The sequence below is a fragment of the Aplysia californica genome, unplaced genomic scaffold (assembly GCF_000002075.1).
Source record: "Aplysia californica isolate F4 #8 unplaced genomic scaffold, AplCal3.0 scaffold00102, whole genome shotgun sequence".
NCBI lineage: Eukaryota > Metazoa > Mollusca > Gastropoda > Aplysiida > Aplysiidae > Aplysia > Aplysia californica.
Genome location: NW_004797372.1, coordinates 83,827 through 97,402, shown reverse-complemented (window position 1 = coordinate 97,402; position 13,576 = coordinate 83,827). Strand labels below are relative to the sequence as shown.

The window sequence follows — 13,576 nt, the reverse complement described above, 5'->3', positions numbered from 1 at the left end:
CCCCCCAAAACCACAAACACACACATACCCCCCAACCAAACACAAAAACTGATGTCAATTTGGGTATTGCCTTCTCAGTCTCCCCCTCTCTCCAAACCACAATCACACATACACCATTCACAAAACCAAACACACAAACACAAAAATTGACCATGTCAACTTGGGCATTGTCTTCTCAGTCTCTCCCCCCCCCCCCTCCCCCCTCTCTAAACCACAATCACACATACACCCCTCATCCCCCACCAAACCAAACACACAAACACAAAAACTGAGCGTGTCAACTTGGGTATAGCCCTCCCTCCCATCCCATTCCCCAAAACAAAAATGCAAGCACTCACCATCGTCAACTTGGGTATTGCCTTCAGTTCCCCCTCCCCCAGCCAGCTCCAGCCATGTGCCAGGGACGTCTTGCTGGGACTCGGGCACACCTGTGTCTCCGGTCTGCACTTCTTCCCAGTGCCCTGAACTTTGGCAGATTTCTTCACACTACTTTTAGCCTTTGTTTCTTTCCCAGCAGCCTTTGAGCCCTCGAGTAATGACTGCGGCAACTTGCCTGATTTTGCACTGTTGTTGTTGTTGTTGTTATTGTTGTTGTTGTTGATGACGTTGCTATTGCTGCTATTGCTGTGGTTGACATTAAGTTGAGGCTTCAAGACTACCCGGGAACAGTCTGGTTTGGCTTTGACACCAGCTCGGCCAGTCTTCTCCCCTGTGTCAGCCACAGCCAAAGCTGCAGCACCCACTCTTTTGTTGTCCGTTTTCTCAGCCTTTTTGACAGCCCCCTTCCCTCTGGAAAGACTGGACTTTCCACCAGCCACAGTAGTCTTGTCTTCTATTGCTCTGTCCAGTCGACTTTTAGTCTTCTCTTTGTTGTTCTTTTGCGGACCCTTCACTGTAGAGACAGTGGTCTCACTTTTGCTGTCGTTGCCTTCATCTCCACATTTCATCTTCACCAGATTGGCCAACGGCTCATCATCTGAAGTATCATCACTGTCCTCGATCACAATCACATTACTAGCTTGCGGCATGTCTTTTCTGCCCGCCCCTTCCCCACGTGCCCCTGGGGCTTCTTTATCCTCTGTCGTTACTATTGTCTCCTTACGACAAACTTCTCTTTCTTTGCTGGAACCAGACAAGCTACCAGGTGTAAAGCCAGCAGAAACAGAGCTATCCAGGACAAGTGAAGAGGATCCAGAGTCACCAGACGACAATGACGCCACATCAGGCCCGACCCGACTCATTTGGGGAGATGACGCTGCAACTGGCCCCACATGGCCAGTCTGAGGTGTTGATGACACAGTCGACCCAACATGGCCCATTTGTGGTGACAATGACACAGCAGGCAATACCTGGCCCATTTGAGGTGATGACGACACTTCTGGCCCCACACGACCCATGTGGGGTGATGATGTCACAACTGGCCCCACACGGCCCATATGGGGTGGTGATGTCACAACCGGCCCCACATGACGACCCATGTGGGGTGATGATATCACAACTGGCCCCACACGGCCCATGTGGGGTGATGATGTCCCAATGTGGGGTGATGATGTCACAACTGGCCCCACACGGCCCATGTGGGGTGATGATGTCCCAATGTGGGGTGATGTCACAACTGGCCCCACACGGCCCATGTGGGGTGGTGATGTCACAACTGGCCCCACACGGCCCATGTGGGGTGGTGATGTCACAACTGGCCCCACACGGCCCATGTGAGGTGATGATGTCACAACTGGCCCCACACGGCCCACATGGGACGACGACGTCACAAATGGCCCGGCCTGGCCCTTCTGGGATGATGACAACATAACATGCCCTACACGGCCTATTTGGGGCTCTGACTTGATTTTCTGGCTCGGCATGTCAAGGATTGAAGACACTGAATACTTAAAGGTCAAGGTCTCATTGCTTCTTCCATCCAGCATGTGTGTACTGGTCGAGGGGGTGGGGGTGTGGTGGGCGTCTTCAACATGCGGCACCACAGAAGCCCCTTGGTCCTGCTGGTAGACTGTGCTGTGGGCACTGTGCAGCACGTCCGACACGCTGGAAGAAACACTGGACAACATACCCGACGACACAGATGCATTTACCTGGCCAGCGTTTCCGCCAGCCCCGCGCTGTGGCACACTCTTACCCATTGCCTTACAGAGAGAATCACTGCTGGTCCCATCCTCCTCTAGCTTGCACATCATCATCCTGCGCTTGGCTGCAGGGGGAGAGGAGAACACAAACGCTTTACTCTCCACCTCTTCGTGCCCAGAATGTGACAGAGGGTTGCGTACTCCCACTGCAGGCTGACATCCCACAAAACTACCCCCACTGTGGACAACAGAGTTTCTGCGTCCCGCTGACAAGTCAAGAGCCCGCAACTTTGCCAGGGGCTCAGCGGCAGCCACAGGATTCATGGGTCTCTGAGCCTCCGGGCTCCTGATTTCAGACAAGGATGGAGCAGGTCTGTGTGCTACTGGGCGGGGTCGGACAGGGGTAGGCTGAACGCCTTGACTGCCAGCTGCTTGCCTGTGAGGTGAGGGTGGTGGAGGTGCAGATGGAGGGGGCATACAGGAGTTATCCTGGACCAGGGGATTCATTTGTTGATGCTGTCCATAGCCGGCCGTGAAGCCCCCCAACCTGGCCATGTCCTGGACATACTGGTGGCCGGGGACCACTGAGGACTGGAGCATGGGAAACTGTTGCTGGCCCAGAGCTACACCAGACACACCTCCAGACAGGTTCTGTTGTGCCAGAGCCATGCCAGACATGCCGCTAGACAGGTTTTGTTGTGCCAGGGGAAGATTGGACATGCCAGAGAGGTTCTGTTGAGCCAGCGATACATTCGACATGCCAGATAGGTTCTGCTGTGCCAGTGGTGTGTTAGACACGCCTGATAGACTCTGTTGACCGACAGCAGTTAGACAGCTCGGGTAGTATGAAGGCACGGTAAAGCCTGCTGAGGACACATACAAAATAAAAATATTAGATATTTCTTGTTTGTTTGTTTGAATAAGGAGATATAAAAATCAATATAGCAACGCTCATTCAGAGCAAAGATAGAGCAAAACAGGCAGACAGTCAGGCACGATCTTATGAAAGTAGAGGGAAAGAACAGAAGAGGAACCTACCAGTGCAAGGTTGCCCATCCACCAGCATGTCTCAGTAATCAGCAGCACAAATAAAAACTTAGTAATCTGGCTTTAAAATTTGTAATATGGCCTTTTCACATGGGTGTCTACAACAGTCAGTTTTAGTAGAGGTTTTACGGCGCTCGCAACTGCATAAAGTCATATGAGTGCCAAGGGGTGGATGTCAACAGAGAAGTCTTTACAGGGAATCGGGCTTTCTCCGTTCACCTCTCTAGCTTCAACAGCACAAAGTCTGCTTCAACTATCAAGGCACCCCAGAAAAAGTGGTTCACAAGAGGGTGAAAAACATACAAAAGAAGTAGAGGGAAAAATGACGATAGTAAGGATGAGGAAAGAAAAAGCAGCAGTTTCCTGTGGCAGTTCAGGCAGTTAGTTATGAGCATGACATTGACGAATCAGCCCATTTACAATTCTACTGTGCATAAGAACATGTTTAAGTCCTCCCCTTTGGGAATGGCCTAAAGACACTTCAGTCAGTAGAACCGCCCCGGAGGGGGTTGTCTAAGACATTGCAGGTTCAAGATAACTGTAATGTAAAAAAAGGTGTGATGAGAGAAGTCTTGGCTAGCTCATTATTGTGAAGTATCGTTTTTAAACCCAAAAAAACGGGGGGAGGGGAGAGGTTAAAGTAAACAAAAGAAACCTTCTGAACAACAGAATATGTTACAAGTCTCCGATCCATGTCACGTTCGCAGCTAATTGTTTTAAGGGGAACTAGGTACAGCTGAAGTGAAAATTTTTGTTTGAGCTCAAAATTAAGTATACTGGGATTCCCAAAAACCAATATGGGTCAAGAAACAAAAACACACTATCCCTATATGATTTCACTGTTAATTTTTTTAATTTTTTAGATGCAAAGGGTTCGACAGACCAAAATTCGCGCAAATTGTGTGCAAGGATCTGAAAAAGATTGAATAGATACAGTTTTGATATTATCACTCAGGGTTTGTGTATATACAAACTGCAACCTACTAAAGATTTACTTCCCTAACTCTCATACTTCTCTTGTAACTGTCCTTTTAGTGTCATATATGATACTTCGACAAAAAAAATGATCACAAATCAGAGTGATACTGTCAATTTTTTTTACACTGACAGAAAACTTATTACAACATCACAATAATCTTTTAGTATGTTGCAAACACATTATCTAGAAACAGTCATGCAAAGTGGGATTGAGCTGTAACGTGTACTTTCAGAAACATCTCTGCACAGGTGACCCCCCCCCCTAAGAAAATCATAGTTTTGAGAAAACTTTTAAAAAACCTAATTCCTACCGGTCTATTACGACACAATGTTAAAAAAACAAGGCATATGTGAGCACTTTATAAATGTTTTAGACACTTGAAAATATTTCCAATGCGTCACTAAAATAGTCCAAAATCGAAAAATCTGCTTTGGATACCAAAACTGACTTTTTTGACTGTTGGCTGCTGCCGTGGTGTACCTTAGAGTTTGAAACAGTGATCTGTGTTATTTGTTGGGTTGTTTTTTTTAATTCTCTCATTGGCCTATGCTGTCACCCAAAAGCCTGTCCCCGCGGTTTTATGCAAAAAAAATTCTGAAATTATGCAAACTGAGCCCAAAAATGTGAAATTATGCGATTCTGTTAATTTTAACAAAGATTGATAACGGAAAAACCACTGGGACAGCCAAAAACAAAAGGGTAAGAATTTTTCAACACCTCGTTAACCTAATGTTTGCCTTACTACTGTTTTTCTCTCTAAAAGGGCAAAGTGGCACTGAGTGACTACAAAGGTTAAATGTGCAGAGGGTGTTGAAAGTTAGCTGCATGTGAAGTACACTGTCAAAGCCTGACTGTTTTTCTTCTTTATAAGCCAGGAAGGTGTTGATGGGTTGGGGTAGCAGAACAGCAAATGGATTTTCAAAAATCGGAATTAGGGGAATTACGACCGTATTTCTGTTTGTAAAAAATTTCTAATTGTATCGATTCTGCCAAATTTGAAAAGCTGGGCAGCCCTGCAGTGGTGTCCTCCATCCACTAGCTATACATTTCTGTACTGCCAAAAGGTCTAAAACATTGTAATAATATAAATAATGAAGATGAAGACCACCATGATGGTGACTGAGACAATCAGGTCTCCAACACTCTGCTTCTATGCAGTAAATCGTGAGGATATTTACTAGGAATAGAACAAAAAAAGTAACTTTATGATTTTTTAAAAATTTTTGGGGGGTAATTGTTTTTACGGCCGTCGCAACTGCATAAGGTCATATGAGCGCGAGGGACACATTTTAAACTTTTTCAGTAACTTCATGATTACCCGCCCAGTAGCCTAACCACTAGACTACCAACGCCACTATCTACCCGTCTTTACTCTAGAAAAACCTGACCACCCTAGATAAGTCTAACAAGTGATGTCTTACAACCTGCACTAACAATAACTCTGCTCTTTCAATCTACACAAGACCTTAACTTCAACATGAGACTTGTCTTTCAAACAGCACTAGACCTAAAATCTGAACTGCTTTACACAATCATAACTTGACCACAAACCTGTACTTACCCACAGGCTGCACTGGCAGGTGTATCGAAGTGCTATAACTCGGGCTTGGGGGGTAGGGGTTCACACCCCGTCTGCCAAAACTCAAGCTGCCCATGTGGTTGAGAGAGAAGGAGGAATACTGTCGCTGAGAGACATCCCCGCTGCTGACAGCATAAGGAACCGGGGAGGGGCTTGGAGGAAGAAACACATTCTGCTGGCGGTCTACAGCATACTGATACAGGTAGGCAGCGCTGGGTGCATAGGGTGTCACTTTGATGGGCAGCTGGTGGGTGTGCTGTGGGGGGTACACCGTCTGTGCGATGGGCTGGTGGATGAAACTGGTCATGTGGCTGGTCCTTTGGCCAACAGGAAACTGGGGAATCGGTGTGTCAACTCGACATGGCTCTGGTTTAGCAGGGGAGCAACTGGTCAGTTTTTCCAGCACCTTTTCAGCTTTTTCTACCACTGGGTTTTCCAACTTTTTCTTAGCTGGTGCTGCTGTTTTCTGGACCTCCGGTGTGGAACACTCCTCAATATCAACAGGGCCCTGGAAATCTTCTCTCTGGGCACGGAAGTATTCTGTCAACAAGCGTGCATCTCCAATATGATGCAGTGTTTTGAGCAGTGTGCTCTGTAGAGACTCCTGCTCCAGGCTTTCTGGCTTTTCTGACTCACCACCTTTGACCTCACTCACTGCATCCACAGACCTGGACTCGGCGCTCTCTGAGCCTCCGCCCACGCTTGCTTCCGTTCCTCGCCCTCCCAGGTCACTGGTGGACTGTCCGAGTCCAGTCACCCAACGCAGTCGACGACACTCACTGTGCGACACCACACGGGTCTCTGTCCAGTCATAGCTAGTGGCTCGTGCGGCAGAATCCTGTACCGCCTCCTCCTCTTGCTCCATGGCTATCATGGCTTTGGCTATCAAACTGGCCTGGCGCGGAGATTTCTCAATTATATTTTCTGCCCCATGGACCAAGCTGGCTGACCTCTTCCCTGCAGTCGATTTCCCCGATTTCCCCTTGGCTTTGCCGCTACTCGTAGACATTTTCCTGCACTTGGGTACCGGAGCATCCCTGAAAATTTTATAATGGGGACTTTTTCTTTTTCTAGACTGTTCTGATTGCACTGTTGCTGCCTTTTTGGACTTCTCTCTCGACTTTAATCCATCCTTCTTCCCCTTTGCTTTGCTGGTCTGGTCTGCCTTTGCTTTACCACTGGCAGTCTTCTGAATAGCTGACCCTGCTGTACTGCTGCTTTTGTCTATTTTTCTCTCCCCTTTCTCTTGGCTTTTAGCAGACGCTTTCATTCCAGTTTTCTCTGTAGACTTTGGAGGAGATTTTACAGCACCTCGAGCTGCTGTCTGACTCTCATACAAAATATTCACTTTTGTGCTGGCATTCAAGCTGGCTTCCCTTTTCCCTATAGTGGCGATGACCCATAGATCTATAGACTCCTTGAAGTTCTGGGCAGACTTTGACATGGGCTTTGACGCCTTCTTATTTTTAACAATATTTTTCGCTTTACCCAGACTTTTGCTTGCCACTCCATTTTTCTTGAGACTAGCCAATCCTGGACGAGAAGTATCTCCTGGGGAAGCTTTTCCCTTGACAACTGATTTCGCCCGCCCACATTTAGAAGACTCAGATGAAGAGGCACCACTGTCTGAGAAACTGCCTGTGGGGGTAGACGCAGAGGCAGAAGACTTGGCATGTTTTGGTGGTGACTTCTCAGTAAAAGCTGGAGATTTGACTTGTTTCCCTGGTGATTTCTCCCTACCACCTTGTGATTTGCCTTGTTTTGCTGGTGACTTCTCCATACCCACTTGAGATTTGCCTTGTTTCTCTGGTGACTTCTCCCTTGTTGCTGGTGACTTTACTTGTTTCGTTGATGACTTCTCCCCTCGTACTGGAGACTTGCATTGTTTTGTTAATGACTTCTCCACACATACTGGTGACTTGCCTTGCTTTGCTGGTGATTTCTCCCTACTTGCTGGAGACTTCACTTGTCTTGCCGATGCTTTCTCCCCTCGCAGTGGAGACTTAGTTTGCCTCGCTGGTGACTTCTCCCCGCATACAGGAGTTTTCGCTTGTTTTGTAGGAGACTTTTCTCGACACAATGAGGACTTTGCTTTCACAAGACTGCCCCGTTCCAGCTTCGTTCTCCGCAGGACGGGAAAGCATTTCCCACTTGTCGCTTGCCGCTTGCCCACGCCTTTGGCAGGACCCACAGCCGATTTAGACCTCATGCTCAAACAGTCAACACCTGTGACAACAACACAGGCACTGCACGACTCGGAGGCAACAGCTGGGTGCAAAACACAAAACAGGCAACAAGACCCTGGGCACAAAACACTGGTTCAGTTTAGCTCATCTGGGGAATAAAAGGAAAAGATTGAAAAAATTTGAACAGATATAGATCTATATAATATCTAAAGGGGATAGTGAAAGAAAAATACAAAATGTAGAGATACATTTGGGGTTTTTTAAATCTTGTAACGGGAATCATACTCATAACTTCTGCATGCATGCATTGTCAAAGAGCCTAACCACAACACTTCAAAGGGCAGTCAAAAACTGTTCAGACTGCACGAAGCAAGTCAAGATTTTGAAGCAAGCAAATGACCGACCAGGTCTCGCTGAACTTTCATGATGTATTAAAAACAGGAAACAAACTTTTTTCCCCAATACAAAATACTAAACACTGCATTTGATACCCCACCCTCTTTTTTACTATATGCAATCACAGTGCAGTTATCATAGCAGCAATAATAGATGACAATAATAACAATTTAAAAAATAATATGCGACGCATGTGGTGAAATCAGGCGCTCGTCAAAAAAATCAAAGTGAAGAAACTGGCATTTTTCCACAGGTTTGTGAATTTTTATATTATTTATACAATTTTCGTTATTTGGCTCAACACCTTTCATGCCTATTAAAGAACACATTCCTAGGTGGATTTTACTGAAAAACGATTGAAGGCACAAAAAATTTAAATTTTCAATTTCCACTGACTCTAAAGCTAAGCAAATAATTCTTCTTTGGCTGCCATTTTCTCACTCATTTTACCTATGAAACCAGGTGACCCCCACCACCTCCATTCGCAAATATCTTGACTTCTATTCAAGATAAATAGATATTTTTTTCATCCAAAGCAAGACTAGTGAACAAGCTTTCAGATGATACAAATAACTCTTTTTTAAAAATTTAGTTGAGGTCTTACGGCGCTCGCAACTGCATAAGATCTTATGAGCGCCCAGGGGTGGATGTCAAATGAAAAGTCTTTACAGGGAATCAGGCTTACTCTGCTCACCTCTCTTGCTTTAACAGCACAAAGTCTGTTTTGACTTTCAAGGCAACCCCGGAAATAGCGGGTCACAAGAGTGTGACAAACATACAAAAGAAGTAGAGGAAAATTACGATAGTAAGGATTAGGAAAGAAAAAGCAGCAGTTCCCTGTTGTAGTTCAGGCACAGTTATGAGCATGACATTGTTGAATCAGCCCATTTATAATTCTAATGTTCATAAGAACGAGAAATGTCCCCCCTTTGGGAATGGCCTAAAGACACTTCAAGTCAGTGGCCCCACCCCAGGGGGGACAAATAACTCTACATGCCTAAAAATTGACGAGAGCCCGATTCCACCGCGTCGCGACACATATTATCCCAAAGCATGGTAAAGGACTGAAGAGCATGAGAGCCAATGGGCTACTGGACTGACAAAAACGAAATGCATTTATCAATAATTCAACTCTTTTACCATCACCTCCCCCAGCAATCCAGTACCTCAAACCATCACTCCCCTGAAAGGTCAACCATTAAATTCAGGGTTCCCACTCATTACGGAAAAAAATTTCTCAGGCTTTTCCTGGTTTCCTCATGGATTTTGTAACCATTTCAAAGTGATTTTTTAAGAAATAGATGACAGATACAGAGCTAAGAAGAAAAAATGAAGAATGCAAGATAAAATTGTGACATGGCCTTGGACAGTCCCTTTTCCTGGTGTGTGAGTGTCAACGATAGGGGTTATACTAAGTTATAGTATAGGATAAGTGTAAAATAAACAAAGGCGTGATGAAAGGTCTCGGCTGGCTCCTCATTGTCCAGTTTGAAGAGAAAAAAAGAGGGGGGGGGGGGGGGGGGGGTTTACTTTATTATCGCAATTAATTGCTTCAAGTTTCAAACTTAATCGTTTTTTGTTGTTTGCTTTTTTTTTTCACCTACAACGCATAGGCGCAAGAATTCTTTAACACCTGGCCAAACTAATATTGACCTACTTCTAGCAATGTTTTTCTAAAGGCAAATTGTTACTGGGCCACTACTGGGGCTCACGGCACAGACAGTGTTATTTAGCTGCACATGACACTATAATGACGTAGACTGTTGGGATCTGACTTTTCCTAATAAATCTAAATAACATTTTTTTAAATCGGAATCGGGGGGGGGGGGGGGGGGGGGTTGGAGTGGAAGTGTTAAGATTGTATTTTCGTAAAATTGAAAATAATTTTTATAACAGTTTTAAAACCTTAATGATTCTGCCATGCATAATTGTGGGCAGCACTTTGATATCCAGGCTTTCTCTCGTTTATTTTCGTTTTCATTCATTTTCATGGTGATTTCTTGATAGGAAAATCTGAAATTGAAATTCCTGGTTTTATCCCGATTTTCCGGTTCAGTGGAACCCTGCAGGCCTAAATTCCTAATATGGTCATGAAATATGTCATATATTCTTTTTCTTAAGGATAAAACTGCTGTAAACATATTTTCTTTAAAAAATCTTTCCGATTCAATAAAAACATTTTCTCTAACAATATGATCTAATCTAGATTCTAGATCCAAAAACACATTCACACGCGCACACATAAATATAAACATACACACGCACACACACACAATTTACATACACAGGGTGTGAAAAAAGTGAACGGATTGATACTTATTCATCTAGAAAGGTGTCAACCTCACTCCCAAATGAATGTAAATGGCGGAAAAGGCAGCTACAGGCAAAATGAAACATTCTATAATCCACACAGCTGTTGTGGGTGGTAGGCAGGTTCTCTGGAGTGGTTTGCTCCTTCTTTCCTGTCAAACATATATATCGTCCTTGTCTCTTTTCTCCTCTTTTGTGTTTGTTACAAGACTTTCTAGTACTGTACTGTAACACATATATATAATCTTCGGCACTTATATGACCATATTGTGTTGGAAGAACCGTAAAACTCTTACTAAAACTAAACTAAACAGTTGTTTTAAGAAATGGGATGACTCTGTGTGTGTGTGTGTGCGTGTGCGTGTGTGTGTGTGTGTGTGTGTGTGTGTGTGTGTGTGTGTGTGTGTGTGTGTGGGATGACTGTGTGTGTGTGTGTGTATCTTTAGTTGAATATGATAAAGTGCTATGGTCTAGTTGTCATCAAACATGTTTTTATTAAGTCCTTTACCTTCTTCTGTTGACTATTGAGAATATATCGGACTTCCGTTTTGGAAGGAGGAGGGGGGGATGCAAAAACAATAAAATGTCAACAAAAGGAGGGGGGGGGTCTCCCCTGCTACAGCCACAAAATATTATTTTTGCAAAATACTAAACCAAACTTTTTTTTTGTATGGCCAACTATATTCTCACCCCTGGTGAAAATAACTCATGACCCGCTATTCTCACCCCCACCCCCCTGGACATCAACAGTGATGTAGATATAATATTCTTTTAATGCAATAGTTCAGCCTGCTTCAAGTGTTCAATGGTGAATCCCATGAGATGAAGGAGCGCTCTTACTCTTACAGAATTAAAGTCGGGATAGGGGATGGAAAATTACGATGTGCAAACAGACTTTTGAAACAGATATATATATATATAAAATGACCATCTTTGCTAAATTAAATCTTGAATGAGCAACAAATAGAATAATGTAAAAACATTTTTCGCCTCTCCAGTAAAAAATAATTATATTGAGACTACTACGCGGGATGTGGGACCGGCCGGACCATTCGTTGTTTACACACTAAACACCAGTAGAAAGGTTGTAAACTATTCAGACTAAATGGGCGAGGGCGTTAAATCGTGTTAACTAGATCTATTATAAGCAATCCAAGCTCTTTTCTTCACTTTTGTTTTTTTTTCTTTTATTCTCTTTTTCTTTTTTTCTTGCCTCTACGAACTTTTTAGTTTTTAGTTTTAGTAGAGGTTTTACGGCGCTTACAACTGCGCCAAGAGGTGGATGACAACAGAGAAATCCTTACAGGGAATCAGATTTACTCTGCTCACCTCTCTTGCTTCAACAGCATAAAGTCTGCTTCGACTATCAAGGCACCCCGGAAATAGCGGGTCACTTGTAAGAAGGTGACAAAATACAAAAGCAGTAGAGGAAAAATGACAATAGTAAGGATTAGGAAAGAAAAAGCAGCAGTTCCCTGTTGTAGATCAGGCACAGTTATGAGCGTGACATTGATGAATCAGCCCATTTACAATTCTACTGTACATGAACGAGAAATGTCCCCCCTTTGGGAATGGCATAAAGACATTCAGTAGTCAATGGCACCGCCCCGAGAGGTACTCTACGAACTTTCCCGATCTTCTTGAACATTTGGAGTTTGGAGCCAAAAAAGAGCCAGAGACAGCCAAATGAAATTCTCCGGGCCAGACGTGACCCAAAAGAGCCAAATTTCTGGGATTTGGCTCTAAACTGACAACCCTGCCTCCAGACACAAACATGATTTATTTTCACCCCGGGTAAGAATTAACCACTTACCACTTCCTTTTTGTACACCTGGACCCACTCAAAATGTCCCCTCTTTAGAGTGATGTTGGTCAGCCACCCTCCCTATGCAGAACACCCTCCGACAAATAGGCCTAGAAATCTAGATTGTAGGCCCTAAGATCTAGACTAGGTCTAGATCTATGCAAACTATTTTTCTACAATCAATCATGCACACATGATGATAATGATAGAGATCTACATGGATGGCAGGTGCCTCTATAAATAAATCATTGATGGTCTGGTCTGATAGAGATCTAATTTCAAATTTTTATAAAAATTATCATCTTTATGCCCCAAAATGTCGGAGAAATCAATCAATGACTAAAAGAAATTAATGTGGCCCAGCAAATAAAGCCTATTATAACCTTTATTGTGCAGCAGTTCTACTGCTGTCACTGCTGACAACTGACAGTACTGACACGGTTCATTGTCAACTTCCCAAGCCCCGAGTGTCCCCATCCTGCGACTGTGCACCTCGTCACTGCCCGTCGTAGAAACTAAGGTTTTTACTCTAATAGGAGTACAGAACGACGCTCACTTCAGTTTACCTCTCCAGTGATCTCTTCACAAAGCCAACCAGTTGCGTCGAGAACAAGACCAGCTGTGCCTGCCGGTGTGTGTTTTATCCACTGCGCGCACGCTCGGATACTGTGTCCTACACACAGGACCAGGCTTGATTATCGGAAAAACTATTCATCGTTGGGTTTTCGACAATCCCCCGACTCCCGACACAGAAAAGAAGACAGAATACACATAAACGAAACCCATGAGAGAGAAATAAACGTGCGGTGCATAAAGAAGGGTAACTGGGTAGGCTGAATAAACTACTCACATTGTCGAACTGTATTTAAATTGCGATACAATTGAAATTTCCACACTGTATCCAACGTTTCGGCCATCGCTGATCATGCTGCGCCATGTTTTCACTGGGATGATTGGGGCAGTGGCAGAGTCTCTGCCAGAGAGAGAGAGCAGACGAGACTGGGGACTGACGTGAGGAGGAGGCAGAGCAGGGGCAATGAACTCTGTTTCGCTAGGTGGCGCGAAGAATATTATTTAGTAGCCTATTTAGCCTGGGCCTGGGCCTCAACAACAAACCTTCTGTTTCAGCGGTTTGTTTGTAAGATTCGTGTAGCCTAAGCTACATTAACATCACGATGGGTTTTTTTTTATGGG

The 13,576-nt window shown here is 44.5% G+C and overlaps 1 protein-coding gene across 5 annotated transcripts in view; it reads right to left on the bottom strand.

Annotated features, from left to right (window-relative positions):
• LOC101854009 overlaps window positions 1–13,409 on the bottom strand; it is a 21,132-nt gene extending 7,723 nt beyond the window's left edge. The window contains exons 1-3 of one of the 5 annotated variants that reach the window (XM_005095347.3): window positions 13,233–13,409; window positions 5,669–8,020; window positions 339–2,947 (exon numbers count right to left, since the gene is read on the bottom strand). In XM_005095347.3, the coding sequence (XP_005095404.1) occupies window positions 339–2,947; window positions 5,669–7,895 (4,836 nt within the window). In that variant the 5' untranslated portion in view covers window positions 7,896–8,020; window positions 13,233–13,409. The other 4 variants (XM_005095348.3, XM_035968973.1, XM_035968972.1 and 1 more) reach the window with 4 other exon arrangements.
• Between the last annotated feature and the right edge of the window lie 167 nt (window positions 13,410–13,576).